This window comes from Scomber japonicus, chromosome 6 (genome assembly GCF_027409825.1).
Source record: "Scomber japonicus isolate fScoJap1 chromosome 6, fScoJap1.pri, whole genome shotgun sequence".
NCBI lineage: Eukaryota > Metazoa > Chordata > Actinopteri > Scombriformes > Scombridae > Scomber > Scomber japonicus.
The window spans coordinates 32073604-32096211 of NC_070583.1; the positions used below are offsets into that span (position 1 = coordinate 32073604).

Sequence of the window (22608 nt, forward strand, 5' to 3'; positions counted from 1 at the left end):
TTATCCTGAGCATGTGATGGCGTGTGTGTTCCTTACTGAGTGCTTGAGATCACAATGAAATCACACACACACACTTTGTCAGAGGACAGCCCCCAAAACGGCTCAATGAGTAGGGGCGAGAACAGGAGACTGTTGGCTGCTGGGTGTGAGAGAGAGAGAGAGAGAGAGAGAGAGAGAGAGAGAGGGTGGAAGAAGGTTGGAGGGTTAGAAGGAAGCATAGCAGGGGTAGACCTTTTCAACAACTGGCATACTACAGTTTTTAGGTAGTAAGGGTTTCCATTTATTCAGGTTTACTGCAGCAGCTTAAGCAACTTAAATTTGGCTGTCTTTGCACCCCCCTCTCACTTGAGGTAACTTTCCTGCAGTGAAGCCTCCCCGTTGGCGTTGTTTTGAACCCCTCCTGTGACTGAGACTGGAGTGACTCTCTAACTGTTCACCATGAGGAGCCTGTGTGTTTCTGTAGTTCTGTTGCAGCTTCTCGGGACTTGCTTGTGCCAATTCCCTCGTCCCTGTGCCAACTCAGAGGGACTACGGACTAAAGAGTGTTGCCCGGTGTGGGAAGGTGACGGCTCAGCTTGCGGTGCCATGTCAGGCCGCGGTTTCTGCACAGAGGTGGAGGTCTCAGATGAGCCTCACGGACCCCAGTATCCACACAGCGGGATTGACGACAGAGAGCGTTGGCCTTTAGCTTTTTTCAACCGGACGTGTCGTTGTGCTGGAAACTACGGAGGTTTTAACTGCGGAGAATGCAGGTTTGGTTACTGGGGTTCAAACTGTGCAGAGTACCGAGAGTCAGTGCGCCGAAACATCCTGACCCTGCCGGTTTCCGAGCAACAGAAGTTCATTTCCTACCTGAACCTGGCTAAGAACACCATCAGCCGTGATTACGTCATCTCCACGGCAACCAGAGCAGAGATGGGTGAAAACGGTGAGAATCCCTTATTCTCGGACATCAACACCTATGACCTGTTCGTCTGGATGCACTACTATGTGTCCCGGGATGCTTTCTTGGGGGGGCCGGGGAACGTGTGGAGGGACATCGACTTCGCCCATGAGTCTGCAGCGTTTCTGCCCTGGCACAGAGTCTTCCTGCTCCACTGGGAGAATGAGATAAGGAAGCTGACAGGAGATTTTAACTTCACCCTCCCATACTGGGACTGGAGAGACGCTCAGAGCTGTGATGTGTGCACCGATAGACTGATGGGCGGACGCAGTTCCCTCAATCCCAACCTCATCAGCCCCGGTTCTGTCTTCTCTTCATGGAAGGCAAGAGTCTTTTTCTTTGAGATTGTGTGTGTAAGGCTGAGTATGTATGTGCAAATCTGTCTGAACCATTATTAACCCTCCTGTTGTCCTCGAGTCAAGGAAGGAAGGGAGGAAGAAAGGAGGAAAGGAGGAATGAAGGAAGGGAGGGAGGAAGAAGGAAGGAAAGGAGGAATGAAGGAAGGAAGGAAGAAGGAAAGTAGGGAGGAAGAAGGAAGGGAGGAAAGGAGTGGAGGGAGGAAGAAGGAAGGGAGGAAAGGAGGGAGGAAGGAGGGGAGGGAGGAAGAAGGAAAGTAGGGAGGAAGAAGGAAGGGAGGAAAGGAGGGAGGAAGGAGGGGAGGGAGGAAAGGAGGGAGGAAGGAGGGGAGGGAGGAAGAAGGGAGGAAAGAAGGAAGGAAGAAAGAAGGAAAGGAGGGAGGAAGAAAGAAGGAAGGAAGGAAGGTAGGTAGGAGGGAGAAAGGAAAAGAGGAAAGGAAAGAAGGAAGGGAGGGAGGAAGGAAGGAAGGAAGGAAAGAAGGAGGGAGAAAGGAAAAGAGGATGAGACGAAGGAAGGAAAGAAGGAAGGGAGGAAGGTGGGGGGAGGAAAGAAAGAGAGAAGGAAGGAAGGAAGGAAGGAAGGAGAGAGAAAGGAAAAGAGGTAGGAAGGAAAGAAGGAACAGTGAAAACAGATGGAGGGTTAAGACACTGAAACATTTCAATCCACAGCAAACAAGTGAAGGTTTTGTTTTGTTTCCAATCCTCTTAAACCAGAGAAATGAGAGATTTGGTTGGAAGCTCACAGTCGTAAGAATTTATTCTCTACAGAGTGAAAATCGTACTTTATAGTTTTTCTCACATTTAGTCTGAGTCAGATATCTCGCAGTAGTTTATCTCTATCTAATACTTCAACATCAGTTTCTTAACCTTCCTGTCGTCCTCCCGGGTCAAATTGGCCCCATCTGTTTTGACTATTCCTTCTTTCCTTCCTTCCTTCTTTCCTTCCTTCCTTCCTCCCGCCTCCTTCTTTCTCTCTTTCTTTCTTCCCCCCTACCTTCCTCCCTTCCTTCTTTCCTCTGTCCTTCTTTCCTTCCTTCCTCCTTTCCTCTTTTCCTTTCTCCCTACTACCTTCCTTCCTTCCTTCCTTCTTTCCCCTGTCATTCATTCCTTCCTTCCTTCCTTCCTTCCTTCTCTCTTTCTTTCCTCCCCCACCTTCCTCCCTTCCTTTGTCTCGTCCTCTTTTCCTTTCTCCCTCCTACCTTCCTTCCTTCCTCCCTCCCTTCCTCTTTTCCTTACTCCCACCTACCTTCCTTCCTTCTTTCCTCCATCCTTCATTCCTTCCTTCCTTTCATTCTTTCTTTCCTTCTTTCCTTCCTTCTCTCTTTCTTTCCTCCCCCCACCTTCCTCTCTTCCTTCCTTCCTTCCTTCTCTCTTTCTTTCCTCCCCCCTACCTTCCTCCCTTCCTTCTTTCCTCTGCCCTTCTTTCCTTCCTTCCTCTTTTCCTTTCTCCCTCCTACCTTCCTTCCTTCCTTCCTTCTTTCCTCCTTCCTTCCCTCCTCCCTTCCGCCTCCTTCTTTCTCTCTTTCTTTCGTCCCCCCTACCTTCCGCCCTTCCTTCTTTCCTCTGTCCTTCTTTCCTTCCTTCTTTCCTTCCTTCTTCCCTTCCTCTTTTCCTTTCTCCCTCCTACCTTCCTTCCTTTCCTCCTTCCTTCTCTCTTTCTTTTCTCCCCCCACCTTCCTCCCTTCATTCTTTCCTTCCTTCCTTCCTTCCTTCCTCCCTTCCTTCTTTCCTTTCCTCCCTTTTCCTTCATTCCTCCTTTCCTTGTTTCCATGCTTACACTCCAGAAAACGGTGCAAACAGCAGGATGTTATTTAGTAACTCATATTTGACGGACAAAGCTCTGAGTTCTCACTGTGAGTGTGTACGTTTCCGTTCAGGTGATCTGCACCCAGCCGGAGGAATACAACAACCGAGAGGCACTGTGTAATGCTACTGGGGAGGGTCCACTGCTGCGTAACCCTGGCAACCATGATAGAGCCCGCACACCGCGACTTCCTACAACAGCTGATGTGGATTTCACTGTGGGCCTCCCCGAGTACGAGACGGGACCCATGGACCGGTTTGCCAACAACAGCTTCAGAAACGTCATAGAAGGTACACACACGCGCACACACACACACACACACACACACACACACACACACACATTTGTATTATTATACTTCAATATAATTATATATGTGCAGTAAGATAAACCAATATAATTACATTTTCTTGGTTTATAAAAATATCTACAATGTCTTGTGTAAAAGTAAAAGTTAGAGAAAGAAAGAGAGAAGGAAGGAAGGAATGAAGGATGAAAGGGAGGAAGGACAGATGGAAGGAAGGAAGGAAGGAAGGAAGGAAAGAAGGAAGAAAGGAAGGAAGGAAGGAAAGAAGGAAGAAAGGAAGGAAGGAAAGAAGGAAGGAAGGACGGAGGAAAGAAGGAAGGAAGGAAGGAAGAAAGGAAGGAAGGATGGAGGAAGGAAGTAAGGAAGGAATGAATGAATGAAGGGAGGAAGGACAGATGGAAGGAAGGGAGGAAGAAGGAAGGAAGGAAGGAACAAAGGACGGAAGGAAAGAAGGAGGGAAGGAAGGAAGGAAGGAAGGAAGGAAGGATAGATGAAAGGAAGGAGGGAAGGAAGAAAGGATGAAAGGGAGGATTTCATTAAAACTTCAGCTGTTGTTACGGTAACAGGATGTCCCAGCATCTCTAAGTAAATTTCTATACATATCTTTTTACCCGACACATATCTCAGTTTTTATCTTTACTTGCCCCTCTCCTAGAACCTCTATGTTCATTTTCTATTTTTGCTCTTCCATCTGTTATTCCCATTGCTCTCCCTTCACCTCCGTCTCTCTCATTGTCTCTCTCACTCTTCTCTCACATACCTCTTTTCTCTCTCCTTCCCTCCTGCAGGTTTTGCCAGCACAGTGACGGGCATGGCGGTGCCGGGCCAGAGCACCATGCACAACGCCTTGCACATCTTCATGAACGGCTCCATGTCCTCAGTGCAGGGCTCGGCCAACGACCCCATATTTCTGCTGCACCATGCCTTCATAGACAGGTACACACACACACACACACACACACACACACACACACACACACACACAAATAACATATAATGGTTACAAAATGCTGACAATATTCATATGGTTGATAATTCCTATTCAAAAGATGGGAGGAAGGGAATGAAGGAAGTAAGGAAAGAAAGGAAGGAACAGAGGAAGAAGGGAGGAAGGATGAAAGGGAGGAAGGGAGGAAGGACAGATGGAAGGAAGGGGGGAAGAAGGAAGGACAGATGGAAGGAAGGAAGGATGAAAGTGAGGAAGGACAGATGGAAGGAAGGATGAAAAGGAGGAAGGAACGAAGGAAGGAAGGAACGAAGGAAGGAAGGACAGATGGGAGGAAGGAAGGAAGGAGGGAAGTAAGGAAGGACAGATGGAAGGAAGGATGAAAGGGAGGAAGGAAGGAACGAAGGAAGGAAGGGAGGAAATCAGCCAGTATAGAAAATGGATATTTTTGCTACTTCCATTTTTTTTCCTCATATGATTTCTTCTCTCTCTCTTTCTTCTTCTTCTTTCTTCCTCTGCAGCATCTTTGAGCGCTGGCTCAGGACCCACCAGCCCGTCCGATCCAACTACCCCACTGCCAACGCCCCTATCGGCCACAACGATGGCTACTACATGGTGCCTTTCCTGCCTCTTTATAGAAATGGAGAATACTTCCTTAGCAACAAGGCTCTCGGATACGAATACGCTTACCTGTTGGACCCTGGTCAGTACAAAACAACAAATAGAGTAAATATTCTTCTTCTTCTTCTTCTCTTTTTTTGTACGAACTGTCTCATCCTGTCCGTCTCCTCCACAGGCCAGAGATTCATGCAAGAGTTCCTGACGCCTTACCTCGAGCAGGTCCAGCAGATCTGGCAGTGGCTCCTGGGGGCCGGTATCCTCGGAGCGGTCATCGCCTCGATCGTTGCTACGGTGATCGTGGTTGCAAGAAGGAAATGGAAACGTAACCAGAGGAGGAAGACAGAGATGATTTATGGAGAGAGACAGCCGCTACTTAACAGCAGCTCAGAGGACGGTTCAGCTTCCTATCAGACAACTATGTAACACACACACACACGCACGCACACACACACACACACACACACGCACACACACACACACACGCACACACACGCACGCACGTACACACACAGTAACATTAGGGGAAGTTAATTCATTTCTTTAACCTTCGTGTTGTTGACCCCGTCTGTTTTGACTGTTCCTTCGTCCTACCTTCCTTCCTTCCTTCTTTCCTCCATCCTTCCTTCCTTCTTTCCTGCCCCCTCCTTCTTTCCTTCCTTCTTTCCTCCATCCTTCCTTCCTTCCTCCCCCTACCTTCTTTCTTCCTTCCTTCCTTCCTTCCTTCCTTCCTCCTTTCTTTCCTTCCTTCCTTCTTCCTTCCTCCCTCCCTCCCTCCCTCCCTCCCTCCCTCCCTCCCTCCCTCCTACCTTCCTTCTGAAACTTCTGCACCCAAATATAACAGAGCTGAAGTGAATTTCATTTATGGTGCTGAAAAAAAAACATTTCATGAACTTACCAACTAAAGTGCACATTTTTCCAGATCCACTGTTGCAGGTTTACCGTTTTCATTTTGACAATTGTCCTGTTGGGATAATAGAAATAATGTTTATGTTGAATTTTCAAATGCTTTCAAAATCTCTTTCAGTTCCTGTGTATTTGGGATGTTGAGTCTCAGTGACAGATTCATCCAAACCACAGAAAGTAGTTTATGGCTACATTTCAATAGCTGTAAGTTAAGTAAATTGGATCATTTGGTTGAAATGGCCCTTAAGGTTTGACACAAGTTAAAATGGGATTATGGACAAAGATAAGGAAAATGTCTCTTATATTTTATACATTCAGCTGATACATTGTGGAGGCACACACAAAGACTGACAGACTTTCAGACATGCAACAGTACACTACAACACAATGACGGACTTTCAGACACATATAGAGATTCATACAATTAAATTTAAAATGTCTCTGGTGGGTATTTACAACTGTGCCGTTTGTCAGGTGAAAGCATAATGTCTCTGGTTAAAGCTCTCACCATGTGTTACATTTACTGAATATTTAGACACTCAGTAGTCGGTGACCATTAAATGTGATATTTGCAACTTTGTCTTGACCTGAAACAAACAGCTGCAATCATATAATTTATTATTTCATTGTATTTAACTGTGGTCCTGTTTGAGGACACTTATAATATTTAAATATATCACTATAGATCTATCAAGATACATATATATAGCTATACTGACTTTTTGCAAAAGTGTCCAAAGTTCAATAAAAAACAACTGAACTCACTATAGCTCGAGGTGAAGTCATGTTTTAGATCATTTCAGCTTAGCTCAGGCTCGTCTCAGGTTAAAAGTCACATGATCTCCCTCTTGTTAAATGAATCAGGGAAGGATTACCTCTTTCTCTCCACCTGAAAGGGATCATCCTGATGTTCCCCGGGTCCTATGTTCCCCGCTTTGTATGTGACCGGGGAACAGTTAGCCAGTTAGCTGAGTTAGCCGCCGAGCTAGCAACCGAGTTAGCCGCCGAGCTCATCTATGGGCGGATGAGCTCGGCGGCTAACTCGGTTGCTAGCTCGGCCTCTTTCTCTCCACCTGAAAGGGATCATCCATATGTTCCTCAGGTCCTATGTTCCCCGCTTTGTATGTGACCGGGGAACAGTTAGCCAGTTAGCAGATGAGTTAGCCGCCGAGCTAGCAACCGAGTTAGCCGCCGAGCTCATCCGCCTGCAAGACAGAGGCGTGTCCAGTAGTGACGTGTTGTGGGCGTGTCGAGTAGTGACGTCACTACACAGAAACCCAGGGTTCATAAAGAGATATGAGCCCACATAGCCACTTCAGTGTTGCCAACTTGGCGACTTTCTCGCTAAATCTGGCGACTTTCCAAACCCTCATAGCGACTTTTTTCCTCAAAAGCGACTAGCGACAAATCTAGCGACTTTTTCTGGTGTTATTGGAGACTTTGAAGTGAAAGCACGTATCGTTACTGTCCTCAACGAGTAGTGGGTGCTGCCCTGAGCCCCTCCCCTGTCCCAAAGCACTCACAGGCGGTCAGGTTCACTGTAGCCTCACACAGCTGCAGTCAGAGCAGAGAGGAGACCCACACCACTCCACATCCACCCTGCATAACAGTCTTTTGATTAAATTTGATATTCTAACATTTAACAATAAATATCAAAATGTATTTACATTTTAAAAAACAAACAAACCAAGAATCAAAATAAGAAAGCTCATTTGTAGTTTTTAACATATTTAGGGTTTTTTAACTCACTTTTTGTCTCTCCCAAGACGTTATTCCTCTCTCCTACATCGTCCATTACAATAACATGCACATGATAATTATGCAAATTAGACGATGACGTCATTTAGCGACTTCTAGCGACTTTTAGGACAGCCAATAGCTACTTTCCTTACTGAGGAGTTGGCAACACTGAGCCACTAATACAGTTAGCCGCCGAGCTAGCAGTGATCGGGGAACATAGGTACGCTCCCACTAGAAAAATGCATTATTTCCAAATTTATGTAACTTCAACAACGGTATTACAAAGTAGAACATATCTGTAGTGAGTTTTTATGACTCCAGACGGCCAAATATCATTTTATAAAGTTTAAATGTGAGAGAATAAAAGCTTTACTCCGTTTCCATCCAAGTTAATGCACTGATCAAAATCTCCCACTCACCTTGTGTGTTAGCATTGGTGCTAAAGGACTGGAACACCTGTGATTGTTTACTAGCTAGTAAAATGTCGAAGCTATCATGATTAAAAAAAAGATGAATCATGAGTTTGTACAAGTTGCATTAAAATCAGACTTTATCAAAAATGTTCTGTTGTTTCTTTTTTGCTGTTCCTTCTTTCCTCCCTCCTTCTCTCTTTCTTTCCTTCCTTCTTTCCTTCCTCCACCCCCTTCCTTACTTCCTTCCATCTGTCCTTCCTCCTTCCTTATCTCTTTTTTTCCTCCCTTCTTTTTTCCTTCCTCCCTACTTTCCTTCGATCCTTCTTTACTTCCTTCCTTCTTTCCTTCCTCCATCCTTTTTCCTCTTCCTTCCTTCCTTCTTCCCTCTTTCTTTCCTCCCTTCCTTCTTTCCTCCTCTGTTTCTTCCTTCATTCCTTCCTTTTTCCTGTTCCTTACTTCTTCCCTCTTTCTTTCTTCATTCCTTCCTTCTTCCTCCCTTCCATCCTTCTTCCCTCTTCCCTTCCTCCTTTCCTTCCTCCCTTCCATCCATCCATACTTCTTCCTTTCTTCTTCCATCCTTCCATCCTTCTTCCTTCCTCCCTTCCATTGCTTCTTCGTTCCTCTCTTCCATCCTTCCTCCTTCTTCCTTCCTTCTTCCTTTCCTTCCTTCCTTGACTCAAGAACAACAGGAGGGTTAATATTTGTGCGTTTGATGATCATAAATGTGTAACTTTTTTAGATGAAAACTATTTTGCAGGCAATGTGAATCACAACAAACATTTCAAACAGTCTGGATTTTGTTTAATTAATTAAGCAGAAACATGAACAAACTACTGAAAATGTAGCAATCAAACCCTCAAATGACACATCAATCAATCAATCGACTGGAAATCCACCAATATCCTCATTTCTTCTTTTTATCAGTTACTGCTTTCTTGGAGATAAAAAGATTTTTTTTTTGGACATTTGTGGAGAAATTGCCAAAAGCCCTGCAGAAGTTTTCACATGACATAAAAATAACAATAAACAATATAAATAAATGAAAATTAAAAACTAAATAGAAATACTGGCTTGAGGTGGAGGTTTGCTTGAATCTGTAAAGCTCGTTGGTTGCAGCAGATGTTTAAACTACCTGAGTATCTTCACTCAGAAAGAGAGGGGGGGGGGGGGGGGGGGACGACAATCCTTTCACATCAGGTTGGTTTCCGTGGTTACCATATCTGATTTGCCCATTTTACTCCAACTAGCTTCAATCCACTATTTCTTAAATGTTCATATAAAAACAGTTTGTCTGGTCCTTGCTTGCTTGACGTGTCGACCCTGGTCCACTGAAAGATGGAAGATGAAATATTCCAGCTTGTGTTTGACTCCAACGTGCGAAAATACATTTATAGCTGAGAGAAGTGGTTCAAAGAGGGAAAAAAAGATTAGATCCGATAGCACCTTTAGAAAAACAGAGCATCATTAGTGGAGAATCAGTGCAGTGAGCGAGCCTCTTTTAATTTACTTAGATCAGGGGTGTCAAACTCATTTTCATTCAAGGGCCACATACTGCCCAATTTAATCTCACGTGGGCCGGATCATTAAAAAGATGGATGGAAGGAAGGAAGGAAGGAAGGGAGGAAGAAAGGGAGGAAGGACAGATAGAAGGAGGAGAAGGAAGAGTAGACAGGAATGAAGGAAGGAAGGAAGGAAGGAAGGAAGGAAGGAAGGACAAATAGAAGGGTGAGTAGACAGGAATGAAAGATGGAAGGAAGGAAGGAAGGAAAGGAGGAAGGACAGATAGAAGGAGGAGAAGGAAGAGTAGACAAGAATGAAAGACGGAAGGAAGGAAGGAAGGAAGGAAGGAAGAGTAGAGTAGACAGGAATGAAGGAAGGAAGGAAGGAAGGAAGGAAGGACAGATAGAAGGGTGAGTAGACAGGAATGAAAGATGGGAGGAAGGAAGGAAGGAAAGGAGGAAGGACACATAGAAGGAGGAGAAGGAAGAGTAGAAAAGAATGAAAGACGGAAGGAAGGAAGGAAGAGTGAAAAGAAGGAGGAGAAGGAAGGAAGGAAGGACAGATAGAAGGAGGAGAATGAAGAGTAGACAGGAATGAAAGAAGGAAGGAAGGAAGGAAGGAAGGAAGAGAAGGAAGGAAGGAAAGAAGGAAAGGAGGAAGGAAGGAATGATGGAAGGAAGAAAAGGAGGAAGGACAGATAGAAGGAAGACAGGAAGGAAAAGAAGGAGGAGAAGGAAGAGTAGACAGGAATGAAAGACGGAAGGAATAAAGGAAGGAAGGAAGGAAAATAAGACAGGAAGGAAGGAAGAAAAAGAGGACATGAAAGAAGGAAGGGAAGATGTAAGGAAGGGAGGAATAAGGAAAGTGGGCCAGATCAGACCCCTCGGCAGGGCATGATCTGGCCCATGGGCCGCATGTTTGACATCCCAGGTTTTTTTTCTTTTCTTTTTTTAGAGGCTCTCAGGTCTTCTGATGCTCAGGCTGAAGCTGCTGCGGCTCCAATCAGAGGTCAGGGTTGAACTGTAGAGAGAGAAAAAAAAAGGCCTCGTGTTGCATGTGATGTCATCGTGATGTCATCGGCCTTGGGGTCAAAACAGGCAAGGATGCATATAAAATATAAATACAGTCCGTAAGTAGTCCAGTCTTTTTAGCCAGTTTCATATAGTAGATGTGATTTTTTTTTTTTTTTATAAATGTGTAATATTTCAAGTAGATTGGCCAAAAAAAAAAAAGATAATCTGATAAAAATATGATTTAAAAATAAACATAATTCGTCCCAAAAAATGTGTGGTTGGTTAAATCCATTCAGAAGTTTCCTCATAGAGTGAATTTGACCTCGGAGTGCAGACAGGACCAGCTCTGACGCACGATCAGCTGAACGATTCCTTGTTGAATTCGAAGGTTGTTCCGGAGGAGCGGGACGAGTTACACAGTCTGTGGAGAGTCCTGGAGATTCCTTTAGGTCCGCAGCAGAACACGCCCACTCGCTTACTGTGAAACACACACACACACACACACACACACACACACACACACACACACACACACACACACACACACACACACACACACACACACACACACACACACACACACACACAGAGACACACACGCACGCACACACACACACAGTAACATTAGGGGAAGTTAATTCATTTCTTTAATCTTCGTGTTGTTGACCCCATCTGTTTTGACTACCTTCCTTCCTTCCTTCTTTTTTCCCTCCCTCCTTCTCTCTTTCTTTCCTCCCTTCCTTCCCTCCTCTCCTTCCTCCCTCCTACCTTCTTTCCTTCCTCCCTTCCTTCCCTCCTCTCCTTCCTCCCTCCTAGCTTCTTTTCTTCCTCCTACCTTCTTTCCTTCCTTCTTCCCTCCTCCCTTCCTTCCTTTCTTCTTTCCTTCTTTCTTTTGTTCCTTCCTTCCTACCTCCCTCCCTCCTACCTTCCTTCCTCCTACCTCCCTCCCTCCTACCTTTCTTTCTTCTTTCCTTTCCTCCTTTCTTTTGTTCCTTCCTTCCTCCCTTCCTTCCTTCTTCCTACCTCCCTCCCTCCTACCTTCCTGCCTTGCTTCTTTCCTCCATCCTTCCTTCCTTCCTTCCTTCCTCCCTCCCTCCCTCCTTCTCCCTTCCTTCTTCCTTCCTTCCTCCCTTAACTCGAGGACAACAGGAGGGTTAATAATACTGAATTAATCCGCCACTCTACTCACTGCTTATTGGTCCTCCCAATCTCATCCAGCAGTAACTTCCACCTGGGTCTGCCGACCAGCAGCCTGGAGGTGAGCGGCCGGTACTTCTCCTCGGACATGCTCTGGAATTAAATAAAGAGGAATTTGATATGGTGACAAGGTTTTATTGAAAGATAATGCCACAATGAAAACACCCATGCTCGCTGCAACCAGGACGTAAAGGTCAGTGTTAGCTGGACAAGAGCATTATGGAAAACTTCTGCTGGGGCTCCAGTTACATTCGCCCTTACTTAACCCTCCTGTTGTCCTCGAGTCAAGGAAGGAAGGGAAGAGGGAAGGAAGAAGGAAGGAAAGGAGGGAGGAAGGAAGGAAGGGAGGATGGACAGACAGAAAGGAGGGAGGGAGGAAGGAAGGAAGGAAGGAAGGAAGGAAGAAGATAAGAAGGAGGGGGAAGGGAGAACGGGAGAAAGGAAAAGAGGAAGGGAGGAAAGGAGGAAGGTAATGGGGAGGAAAGAAAGAAGAGAGAAGGAGAGAGGAAGGAAGGAAGGAAGGAAGGAAGGAAGGAGGGAAGGAAGGAAGGAAGGAAGGAAGGAAGGAAGGAAGGAAGGGGGAGGGAGGAAAGAAGGAAAGAGGGAGGGAGGGAGAAAGGAAAAGAGGAAAGGAGGAAGGTAAAGGGGAGGAAAGAAAGCTAGAAGGAGGGAGGAAGGGAGCGAAGGAAGGAAGGACAGAAGGAAGGAAGAAAAGGGGATGTAGGAAGGAAAGAAAGAGAGAAGGAGCGAGGGAGGGAGGGAGGGAGGGAGGGAGGGAGGGAGAGAGGAAGGAAGGAAGGGAGGGAGGGAGGGAGGAAGGAAGGAAGGAAGGAAGAAGGAAGGTGGACGACAGTTCTGGTTCTTCATGTTGAATCTCTTTAATTTAAATGTAAAGAGTAGACGGTCCTAAACCTGCTCTGTGTGTTAAGTGAGATGACTGTTGTTGTGATTTGGTGCTAAATAAATAAAGACTGACTCTCCTGCCCTGAGGTTTGAGAGTATTAAGTTATCAGCAGTAAGACTGAAAACCACGCTTGTACAACTCAGCAGCATTTCAACTTGAGGCTACACTTTAATATAATATATAACTTCCTGACTCACTAAACCCACTCTACCTCTGTTGTGAAGACATTTACAGAAGACACATCAGACCCAGATCTCACTCTGAAATATTAGGCCAAGTCCACACCAGGCGGGGAGTTCCTGTCCTCTGAGAAGAAGCCAACGCAGAAGTAACTTAGAGCTGCATTCTATCAAAAGGCCACCAGGGGGGCGACCGTCTCTATACAAGTCAATGGAGAATTCACCAACTTCTCACTTGATTTCTAACCTCAGTAAACGTTTTCAAAATGTGTTTATGGTCTCAATCGCTAGTTTAAAGCCTTCTTCAATGCAGTATGATGTTCATTTGGGACATTTTGGCCTCCCTGATTTTATATTTGACGATAAAGCAGGGTATGCATTAGGGCGTGGCTACGTCCTGATTGACAGGTTGATTGACCAATGTCCCTCGAGATCCAGCCCTCGCAACCAATCGTAGCCTCCCCGCTCCGCCGTTGGCCCCGCCGATACATCCGCCCATGGCTCCGCCTCATGCCCATATAAGTAGAATCCGTGTTCATTTTTTCCCGGCATGTACCTGAAATTTTCAAGATGGCGCTGCCTAGATTCGATACTATTGGTTTCCGAGCAGCAGTCCACAAACCAATGGGTGACCGTCATGGATGTTACATCCATTTCTTATTGATAGAATGCAGTTCTAAGTTACTTCTTTTCAGAGGACAGGAACTCCCCCGCCTGGTTTAAAACCAAAAGGCGTCTCCATGTGGATGATGGCCCCTTAGTCCGTTTGCATTATTCAAGGTTGTAAATCTATCGTTGTGCTTTGAGTCCTTTTTTCTGTCTCTGTAGTGAGAAGCATCTGATTCAGCTGCTGGAAGATGAGCAGAAATCTGTTTTCACCTACAACGACCCGTCATTGTTTGTGCTAAGCCAGTAAATCCTGTGAGTCCTGCGTTGATCCCGTTTCACAGAGCAAATCTGACCTGAAAATGAGGCGTCACCTACACGGGTCTGATACGGGTCAGGATCTTTCTATAGAAGTGGTATTAGGGGTGTAGCTCATTTCCTGATTTCACCTAGTGTGTTTCCTCACATCTCACTGAATCAAACAAGATAGTAGAAGTGTGTGCATTGAGTAAATTGAAGGAGGGAGAGAGGAAAAGAGGAAAGGAGGAAGGGAGGAAAGAAGGAAGGTAATGGGGAGGAAAGAAAGAAGGAAGGAAGGAAGGAAGGAAGGAAGGAAGGGAGGAAAGACAGAGGGAGGAAAGAAACAGAAGGAGGGAGGGTGGGAGGAAGGAAGTAAAGAAGGAAGGACAGAAGGAAAGAAGGAAGGGAGGAAAGTGGTGTTCTATAGAAGTGGTGTTAGGCCTGTATCTCATTTCCTGATTTCATCTCCCTCCTTTCCTCCCTTCCTATCCTTCCTCCCTTCCTTCTTTCCTCTATCCTTCCTCCCTCCCTTCTTCTTTTCCTTTCTCCCTCCCTTCTTCTTTTCCTTTCTCCCTCCCTCCCTCCTTCCTTGTATTCTCCCTCCCTCCTTCTTTCCTTCCTTGTTTCCTCCCTCCTTCCTTCTTTCCTTCCTTCTTTCCTTCCTTCTTTCCTTCCTTCTTTCCTCCCCCCTCCTTCTTTCCTTCCTTCTTTCCTCCCCCCTCCTCCTTCCCTCCCTCCCTTCTTCCTCCCTTCCTTCCTTGACTCGAGGACAACAGGAGGGTTAAAAGTAACCTATGGAGCCTACTTGTGCAATATCCACATATTCACATGCTGATAATACTTATATTTATTTGCTTATGTTCATTTCCCATGGTGGGATTATTATATATTATATTATTATATATATTATTAGCAAAGGGAAAACAGCTGTCTGTGATTGCTGGCGAGCGTTAATCAGCATGAATGTTTTTTTCCCCAGCTGCCAAATATCATAGTGTTGTCATCATTCTCTTCCCTTCTTCCTTTCCTTCCTTCTTTCCTCTGTCCTTCTTTCTTTCCTTCCTCCCTCCCTCCTACCTTCCTTCCTTCTTTCCTCCCTCCTTCCTTCCTCCCTCCTTTCCTCCCTTCCTTCTTCCTCCTTTCCTCCCTCCCTCCCTCCTTCTTTCCTTCCCTCCTTCCTTTCCTTTCTTCTTCCCTCCCTTCCCTTCCTTGTTTCCTCCTTCCCTCCCTTCCTTCTTTCCTCCCTTCCCTCCCTCCCTCCTTACCTTCCTTCTTCCTCCCTCCATGCCTTCCTTCTTCCTCCCTTCCTCCTTACCTTCCTTCTTCCTCCCTCCCTCCCTCCTTACCTTCCTTCTTCCTCCCTCCCTCCCTCCTTACCTTCCTTCTTCCTCCCTCCTTACCTTCCTTCTTCCTCCCTCCTTACCTTCCTTCTTCCTCCCTCATTTGATATTAAAAAAGGGGAAAACAGCTCAGCTTTCATACATGTCTGTGATTGCTGGCGAGCGTTAATCAGCATGAATATTGTTTTTTTCCCCAGCTGCCAAATATCTTAGAGTTGTCATCACTTTAATTCTTATAACATTATTGTGTTGGGTGGAAGATGTTTAATCTGTAATGACATCAACCACGAAACATCCCTGCATGATCTAACCTGTCGTGTCATTCAGCGTTTGGAGAATATTCCTCCGACTTCTTACTTTTCTCCCCTTTAAAGCAGGGGTGTCAAACATGCGGCCCCGTGGGCCAGAACCGGCCCGCCAAGGCGTCCAATCCGGGCCCACTTTCCTTCCTGTCTTCTTTTCCTTCCTTCCCTCCTGTCATCTGTCCTTCTTTTCTTCCTCCTTTTCTTATTTCTTTCCTTCTTTGTTTCCTTGCCTCTCCCGTCCGTCCTTCCTTCTTTTCCTAATCCCTTTTCTTTCCTTCCTTCCTTCTTTCCTTCCTTTTGTCTTTCCTTCCCTCCTTCCTTGTCTTCTTTTCCTTTCTTCCTTTCCTTCCTAATCCCTTTTCCATCCTTCCTTTCATAATCCCTTGTCTTCTTTTCCTTTCTTCCTTTCCTTCCTAATCCCCTTTTCCATCCTTCCTTTCCTAATCCCTTTTCCTTCCTTCCTTCCTTACCTTCCTAATCTCTTTTCCGTCCTTACTCCTTTCTTGCTTCCTTCCTCCCTCCCTCCCTACTCTCCTAAATTCCTTCCTTCCTTCCTTCCTTCCTTCCTTCCTTCCTTCCTTCCTTCCTTCCCTTCCAAAATTCCTTCCTTCCTTCCTTCGGGTCCGGCCCACATGAGATCAAATTGTGCTGTATGTGGCCTTTGAATGAAAATGAGTTTGACCCCCCTGCCTTAAGGACTATGATGCTACGGGAAATAACTTCTATCTTTAATGAACCAGAAGAGTAAATTCTTAGAAAACATCTGATTTCTGGGAATATTATTTGACTATAAGAAACTCTTTGTAGTAGTTTATGAATAAATCCCCTGAAGCTGAGACACTGCTGAATATAATATAATCTAAACTGGTGACGGTGCTTCCTGTGAAAGGCCTTTAGGCGGTTTTATTTACTTCTCGTGAGTCAGCGAAAAAAGTGTGACTCTCCCCGTCGGGGAATCGAACCCCGGTCTCCGCGTGACGAGGAAGTGATATAGACAAACAAAGGGAACATCCAAAGAAAAAAAAAAAGAGCTGTATGTCAGCAATATGATATGAGAAAGATTCTTTACTTAACCTTTGTGTCGTCCTCCCGGGTCAAATTGACCCCCGTCTCTTTTGACTGTTCCTTCTTTCCTCCCTTCCTTCTCTCTTTCATTCCTTCCTCTCTCTGTCCTCCCCTTCCTCCCTCCTTCCTTTCTTCCTTTCCTTCCTTCTTTCCTCTGTCCTTTCCTTCCTTCCTTCCTCTTTTCCTTTCTCCCTCCCTCCCTACCTCCCCTCCCCTCCTTGTTTTCCTCCCTCCCTCCTACCTTCCTTCCTTCTTTCCTCTGTCCCTACCTTCTTCTTCCTCCCTTCCTTCCTCCTTTCCTCCCTCCTTCTCTCTTTCTTTCCTCCCTCTCTCTTTCCTCCCTTCCTCCTTTCCTTCCTACATCCCCCTCCCTCCCTTCCTTCCTTCCTTCCTTCTTTCCTCCCTCCCTCCTTCTCTCTTTCCTCCCTTCCTCCTTTCCTTCCTACATCCCCCATCCTTCCTTCCTCCCTCCTTCTCTCTTTCCTCCCTTCCTTCCTACATCCCCCCATCCTTCCTTCCTCCCTCCTTCTCTCTTTCCTCCCTTCCTTCCTACATCCCCCATCCTTCCTTCCTCCCTCCTTCTCTCTTTCCTCCCTTCCTCCTTTCCTTCCTACATCCCCCATCCTTCCTTCCTCCCTCCTTCTCTCTTTTCCTCCCTTCCTTCTTTCCTTCCTAAATCCCCTTTTCTTCATTCCTTCCTTCCTTACTTCAATCAGTCTCTCTCATCAGAGGTATTGTTAGGTTTCTGTTATCTTATGTCTTTTTTAAGGTCAGTGTTTGTTGAGTTTTATACAGTAAATGAGCCAAGGAAGCATTTCTCTCATCATGAACCAGGAATGTTTTTTAATTCTGGTTGTCGACATGTAGAAACATTTGAGAAGGCAGAAATAGACGACGTTGTTAAAGCTCATTGTCTGAGCTGACAGTTTGACTTCTTCCCCAGAGCTGCTACTGTGAGCAAAGGTGAACAACATGAAGGTGTGTAGAGGTCTATTCTGAGGTGTATGCTGCCCCCTAGTGGACGCAGGGTAGAAAGACATGCGTTCAACAGTCAATATGGACAGATAGACAAGGCTCTGTGTGTGTGTGTGTGTGTGTGTGTGTGTGTCTGTCTGTGTATCTGTGTGTGTTTGTGTATGTGTGTGTGTCTGTGTGTATCTCTGTGTATGTATCTGTGTGTGCGTGTCTGTGTATATGAGTGTGTTTATATGTGTGTGTGAATCTGTATCTGTGTGTGTGTGTGTGTGTTTGTGCCTGTTTGTATCTGTGTGTGTGTTTGTGTGTGATATGTGTGAGTGTGTGTGTGTGTATATCTGTGTGTGCGTGTCTCTGTGTGTGTGTATGTGTTTGTGTCTCTGTGTGTGTAAATGTGTGTGTCTCTGTGTGTGTAAATGTGTGTGTCTCTGTGTGTGTAAATGTGTGTGTCTGTCTGTGTCTGTGTGTGTGTGTGTGTATGTGAGAGTGTGTATCTCTGTGTGTATATATGTGTGTGTGTGTGTGTGTGTATCTCTGTGTGTGTGTGTGTGTGTGTGCCACCTACCTGAAGGCTGTCTGTCTGACTGACGTAGAGTTTCAGATTAAAGTAGTCCGGTCTGTTCTCCTGCCACAACTACACACACACACACACACACACACACACAGATGGAGAGGTCTTAGTTTGCTGCTGCTGGAGACATGTTTTCATTTAAAAAAGTGACATTAAGGATAAACTGCAACATTTATTCTGGAGCGGTAAGATTACTAGCAGCCACAAGATGGCGCTAATACAGTAAAGAGCTGTAAAAAGCTGAGATTTGAATATTTTCAGTATAAAAACAAACAAACAAAGAAAAGAGCATTTTATTCTTCCTCTGGCTCAAAATACACACAAACAGATACACATCCTGCATATGCAATGTGTGAGTGTGTGTGTGTGTGTGTGTTTATGTGTCTGTGTGTATCTGTGTGTGTTTTTGTGTGTATCTATGTGTGTCTGTGTGTGTATCGGTGTATGTATGTATGTGTGTGTGTGTGTGTGTGTGTGTGTGTATCTGTGTGCATGTGTGTGTTTGTGTGTATCTCTGTGTGTATGTGTGTGTATCTGTGTGTGTGTGTGTGTGTGTGTATCTATGTGTGTGTTTGTGTGTATCTCTGTGTTTATGTGTCTATGTGTGTGTATCTGTGTGTGTGTGTGTATGTGTGTGTGTGCATACTGATGAAACCCCCCCCCCCAATCCCGAACAGTCTAGTTTATTCCTTCTTGCCTGTTTCAGTGAACTTACTGTACAATGTGTGTTGAAGTTCTGCAGATGTCAGCACGCTGAGCTAATGTGATGTAATGCGTGCTTATTAGATCATTCCACATTTTATTCATTAAAATTTCTCTACTGTCGTGAGAGTTGTTTTGAAAAACAGGATTTTTTACTGTTAGAGCACAGGTGCCACAGTAATCTACCTCCTCTCCTCATCTGCAGTCTTTTACGCTTCTGACCTTTGACCTCACTGTTTTAAAAACACCAGAAAACTTTCTTTGACCTGAGTGAGAGCAAACACATGCAGGAACTGAAGTACTAACAGCCCGAGGCAAGTGAATTATCCTCACTGGCTTCACTTACAAAAAAATGTGAATGGAGGACACGCACGGACATTTTTCAGTTTAAAAAATGGTAAGTAACTATTTTAGTCGTGGTCACAGTAGATTCCCACATGTTTCAACTATTGGAGCTTTTCCACTACACAGTTCCAGCTCGACTCGGCTTGTGTCCACTAGGGATAGTACCTGGTACCTGCTACTTTTTTAGTACCTGCTCTGCTGAGGTTCCAAGCGAGCCGAGCCGATACTAAATGTACTAATACTAATTTTTAAATACCGGCAACAGCGTTACAGCCATACGGCTCAATTTTGTTGCTAGGAAGGAAGGAAGGAAGGAAGGAAGGACAGAGGGAAGGAAGGACAGAGGGACGGAAGGAAGGAAAAGAAGACAGGAAGGAAGGAAGGAAGGAAGGAAGGAAAAGAAGACGAGAAGGAAGGAAGGAAGGAAGGTAGGAAGGAAAAGAAGACGAGAAGGAAGGAAGGAAGGAAGGAAGGAAGGAAGGAAGGAATGAAAATAAGGCAGGAAGGACAGAGGGATGGCCACATACAGCAGCAAGTACACCATCGCCTCCATGTCCTCCAGCACCTGTTTGTGTTGCGTATAAAACGAAGTCACACCAGTATCGCGGAGCCGTTGCTATGACGACCCCGCACCACGTTGAGTAGGTACCTTTTAGTAATGGAAAAGGTCGTTCCTGGAACAGAGTCGAGCCGAGTAGTGCTGGAACTGTGTAGTGGAAAAGCTCCATAACATAACATGTAAGCTACAGCATGCAGCAGACTTGGTCCGAACCTTATGATGCAGAGCGTTCAGCAGTTCAGCAAACCAGTAGAAGGACTGGAGCTCCCTGCAGACCCACACGAAGTACAACCTCTGCAGCCTGAATCCAGTCCAGCCGTCACTGGGAGTACCGAGAGAGAGAGATAGAGAGAGAGAGAGAGAGAGAGAGAGAGAGAGAGAGAGAGAGAGAGAGAGAGAGAGAGAGAGAGACAGACAGACAGACAGAGACAGAGAGACAGAAAGAAAGAAAGTTATTATCTGTTTTTCAGTGTTTATGATATTTTGTCACTCGTCTCCACACAACTCACAGCAGAGCGTGCAGTACGCAGGCGAACGGCGTGACCCCGATTCCACCCGCCACACAGAGGCTGACGTCGTAGTTGAACACTTCCTCTGATGGACTCCCGAATGGACCGTCAACGTAAAGCCTGAAAACACAAACACACATAAACAGATAAACATCCTGCATATGCAATGTGTGTGTGTGTGTGTGTGTGTGTGTGTGTGTGTGTCTGTGTGTGTGTGTGTGTCTGAGAGTGTGTGTATCTCTGTGTGTGTGTCTGTGTGTATTTGTGTGTGTCTCTGTGTCTGTGTGAGTGTGTGTATCTGTGTGTGAGTGTGTGTGTGTGTGTGTGTGTGTATGTCTGTGTGTATCTGTGTGTGTGTGTGTATCTCTGTGTGTGTCTGTGTGTGTCTATGTGTGTGTGTGTGTGTGTGTGTGTGTGTGTGTGCATACTGATGAAGACCCCCCCCCCCCCCCCCCACCACCCCTCCACTCCCAAACACACAGGCCCGTCATCTCTACAACAGCTGCTCAAACAATTATCTGGAACACACACACACACACACACACTCACACACACACACACACACACACACACACAAAATCACCAAATAATCCAATATAAATTCCTCTGCATTCAGACTTCTGAGCTACTAACTATTCCTCCTGAATATGACATTACTCATGAAGCCAAGCGTCAAAACCTAGTAGAAGAACTGGAGTGTAACGCTTCACATGCTCATCATAGTTTCAACATTACTGTCACATAATGAGCTGACATCTGCTTCTGCATCCTTATGCTACGCTAACGCTAACGCTAGGCTAAGAATACCCTGGAAAATGGAAAAATTATAACTAATAATATAATAGTAGTAGGACTTCTTTTTCCTTGTTCTTGAATAAAAATTTTTTTACAACCTGGACCTTATTTCTAGCATAAAATACGATAATTTACTCACCCAGACAACTTTGGTGTCATTTGGAGTCATTCGGACGAAATTAGCTCCAGTGTTGCGCCGCATATATCCGTATAATGTGAGTACATGGGGCACCGAAGTGCAGCCTTTATATAACACATTATCTGCTGCCAAACTAGTTCATTTCACTAATATTTAGTTATGATACGTTAGTGCTATAGCACTATAATAGCACTACATGATCGTATTTTATGCTAGAAATAAGGTCCAGGTTGTAAAAAAACGGTAATTATCCTTTAAGGCTCTGCAGACTCCGTTCGCAATGTTACCTTTACTTCCTCCCGATTGTTTGAGCAAGAACCGTCCATCTCTTAGCCTTCGCTGCTAATGTTGTTCCATGAATTGTCCACCTTGCTGCTGTTTGCATTTTGGCTCGAACATGTATGGATGTATGTATTTGAAAAGATGACAATTTTATTCAAGAACAAGGAAAAAGAAGTCCTACTACTATTATATTATTAGTTATAGTTTTTCCATTTTCCAGGATATTCTTAGCCTAGCGTTAGCCTTAGCGTAGCATAGCGATGCAGAAGCAGCAGATGTCAGCTCATTATGTGACAGTAATACTGAAACTATGATGAGCATGTGAAGCTTTACACTCCTCCGAGTCCGTGGATATGTTTAAAATGGAGACAGCAGCCTTGGCTTTTGACTTAAATGTGCCATTTTTCACTTTTAGACATATTTAGCATAGACTGCCATTTGTACCAGTTTATAAATGACAGGAAATCAAAAAGTATGATATGTGGCCTTTAACAGAGAGGGGGGTTTGTTCACTGCTGCTTTACTTTACTGTTATACCCTCCGACCCTGAATCTCCCACTCTCTCTCTCTCTCTCTCTCTCTGTCACACACACACACACACACACACCAGGAAGAGCACAGGGTCAGAGATCAGGAGGTCACAACCTCTGACCCTGCTGTGATTCTGAGCCTTCATGAGAAATCATGTCAATCCCAACACACACACACAGACACACACACACACACACACACACACACAGACACACACAGACACACACACACACACACACACACACACACACACACACACACACACAGAAAGACGTACTTGGGGTATCTCCTCTGTTGCACCATGGGGAGGATCTCCAAGTCTATCCTGGGCTCAGGAAGTAACAGCTGTGTGAACCGCTCTGAGGAGAGAAGAGGAGGAGATTTCAGTGATCTAACTCTGGAGGAATGTGCAGTTTCATAAATAATGCAAACACTCTGTCTGTACAGATATCGACACATTTCAAGGTGCTCAGCGTTTGGCGTCGTGGCAGATCAAGGGGGCCAACACAAACAGACTTTTCCTCCTGTTATTCTGAACGCCTGCGTGTGGAAATGTACAGTAGCAAGTGGAAATGACTGCGGACGTTTGCATTTGTCACAGGGTCCCAAGGGGCCACAACTTCCTGTCGGAGCCAGTCTCCTCCTGAGTCTGCTGCATACCACTGAAACTGATGCAACGGGGTAAAAACTGTGCAAGACAAAGGGATGAAACTGTTGCCTTTGATGTGACTTTAATGTTTCGATCTTTAACTGATGCA

The 22608-nt window shown here is 45.3% G+C and overlaps 2 protein-coding genes across 2 annotated transcripts in view; one reads left to right on the forward strand and one right to left on the reverse strand.

Moving 5' to 3' along the window:
* Window positions 1–438: 438 nt before the first annotated feature.
* tyr (tyrosinase) lies at window positions 439–5400 on the forward strand. Its single transcript, XM_053321510.1, has 5 exons — window positions 439–1266; window positions 3177–3393; window positions 4199–4346; window positions 4878–5059; window positions 5153–5400. The coding sequence occupies exons 1-5, from the start codon at window positions 439–441 to the stop codon at window positions 5398–5400; spliced, it is 1623 nt and encodes a 540-aa protein (XP_053177485.1).
* A 5503-nt stretch (window positions 5401–10903) lies between these two features.
* LOC128360957 (NADPH oxidase 4) overlaps window positions 10904–22608 on the reverse strand; it is a 38280-nt gene continuing 26575 nt past the window's right edge. Inside the window, exons 13-18 of the mRNA XM_053321523.1 lie at window positions 22128–22209; window positions 20104–20223; window positions 19808–19916; window positions 17983–18051; window positions 11736–11836; window positions 10904–11024 (exon numbers count right to left, since the gene is read on the reverse strand). Coding sequence (XP_053177498.1) covers window positions 10904–11024; window positions 11736–11836; window positions 17983–18051; window positions 19808–19916; window positions 20104–20223; window positions 22128–22209 — 602 coding nt within the window. The remainder of the gene's footprint in view (window positions 11025–11735; window positions 11837–17982; window positions 18052–19807; window positions 19917–20103; window positions 20224–22127; window positions 22210–22608) is intronic.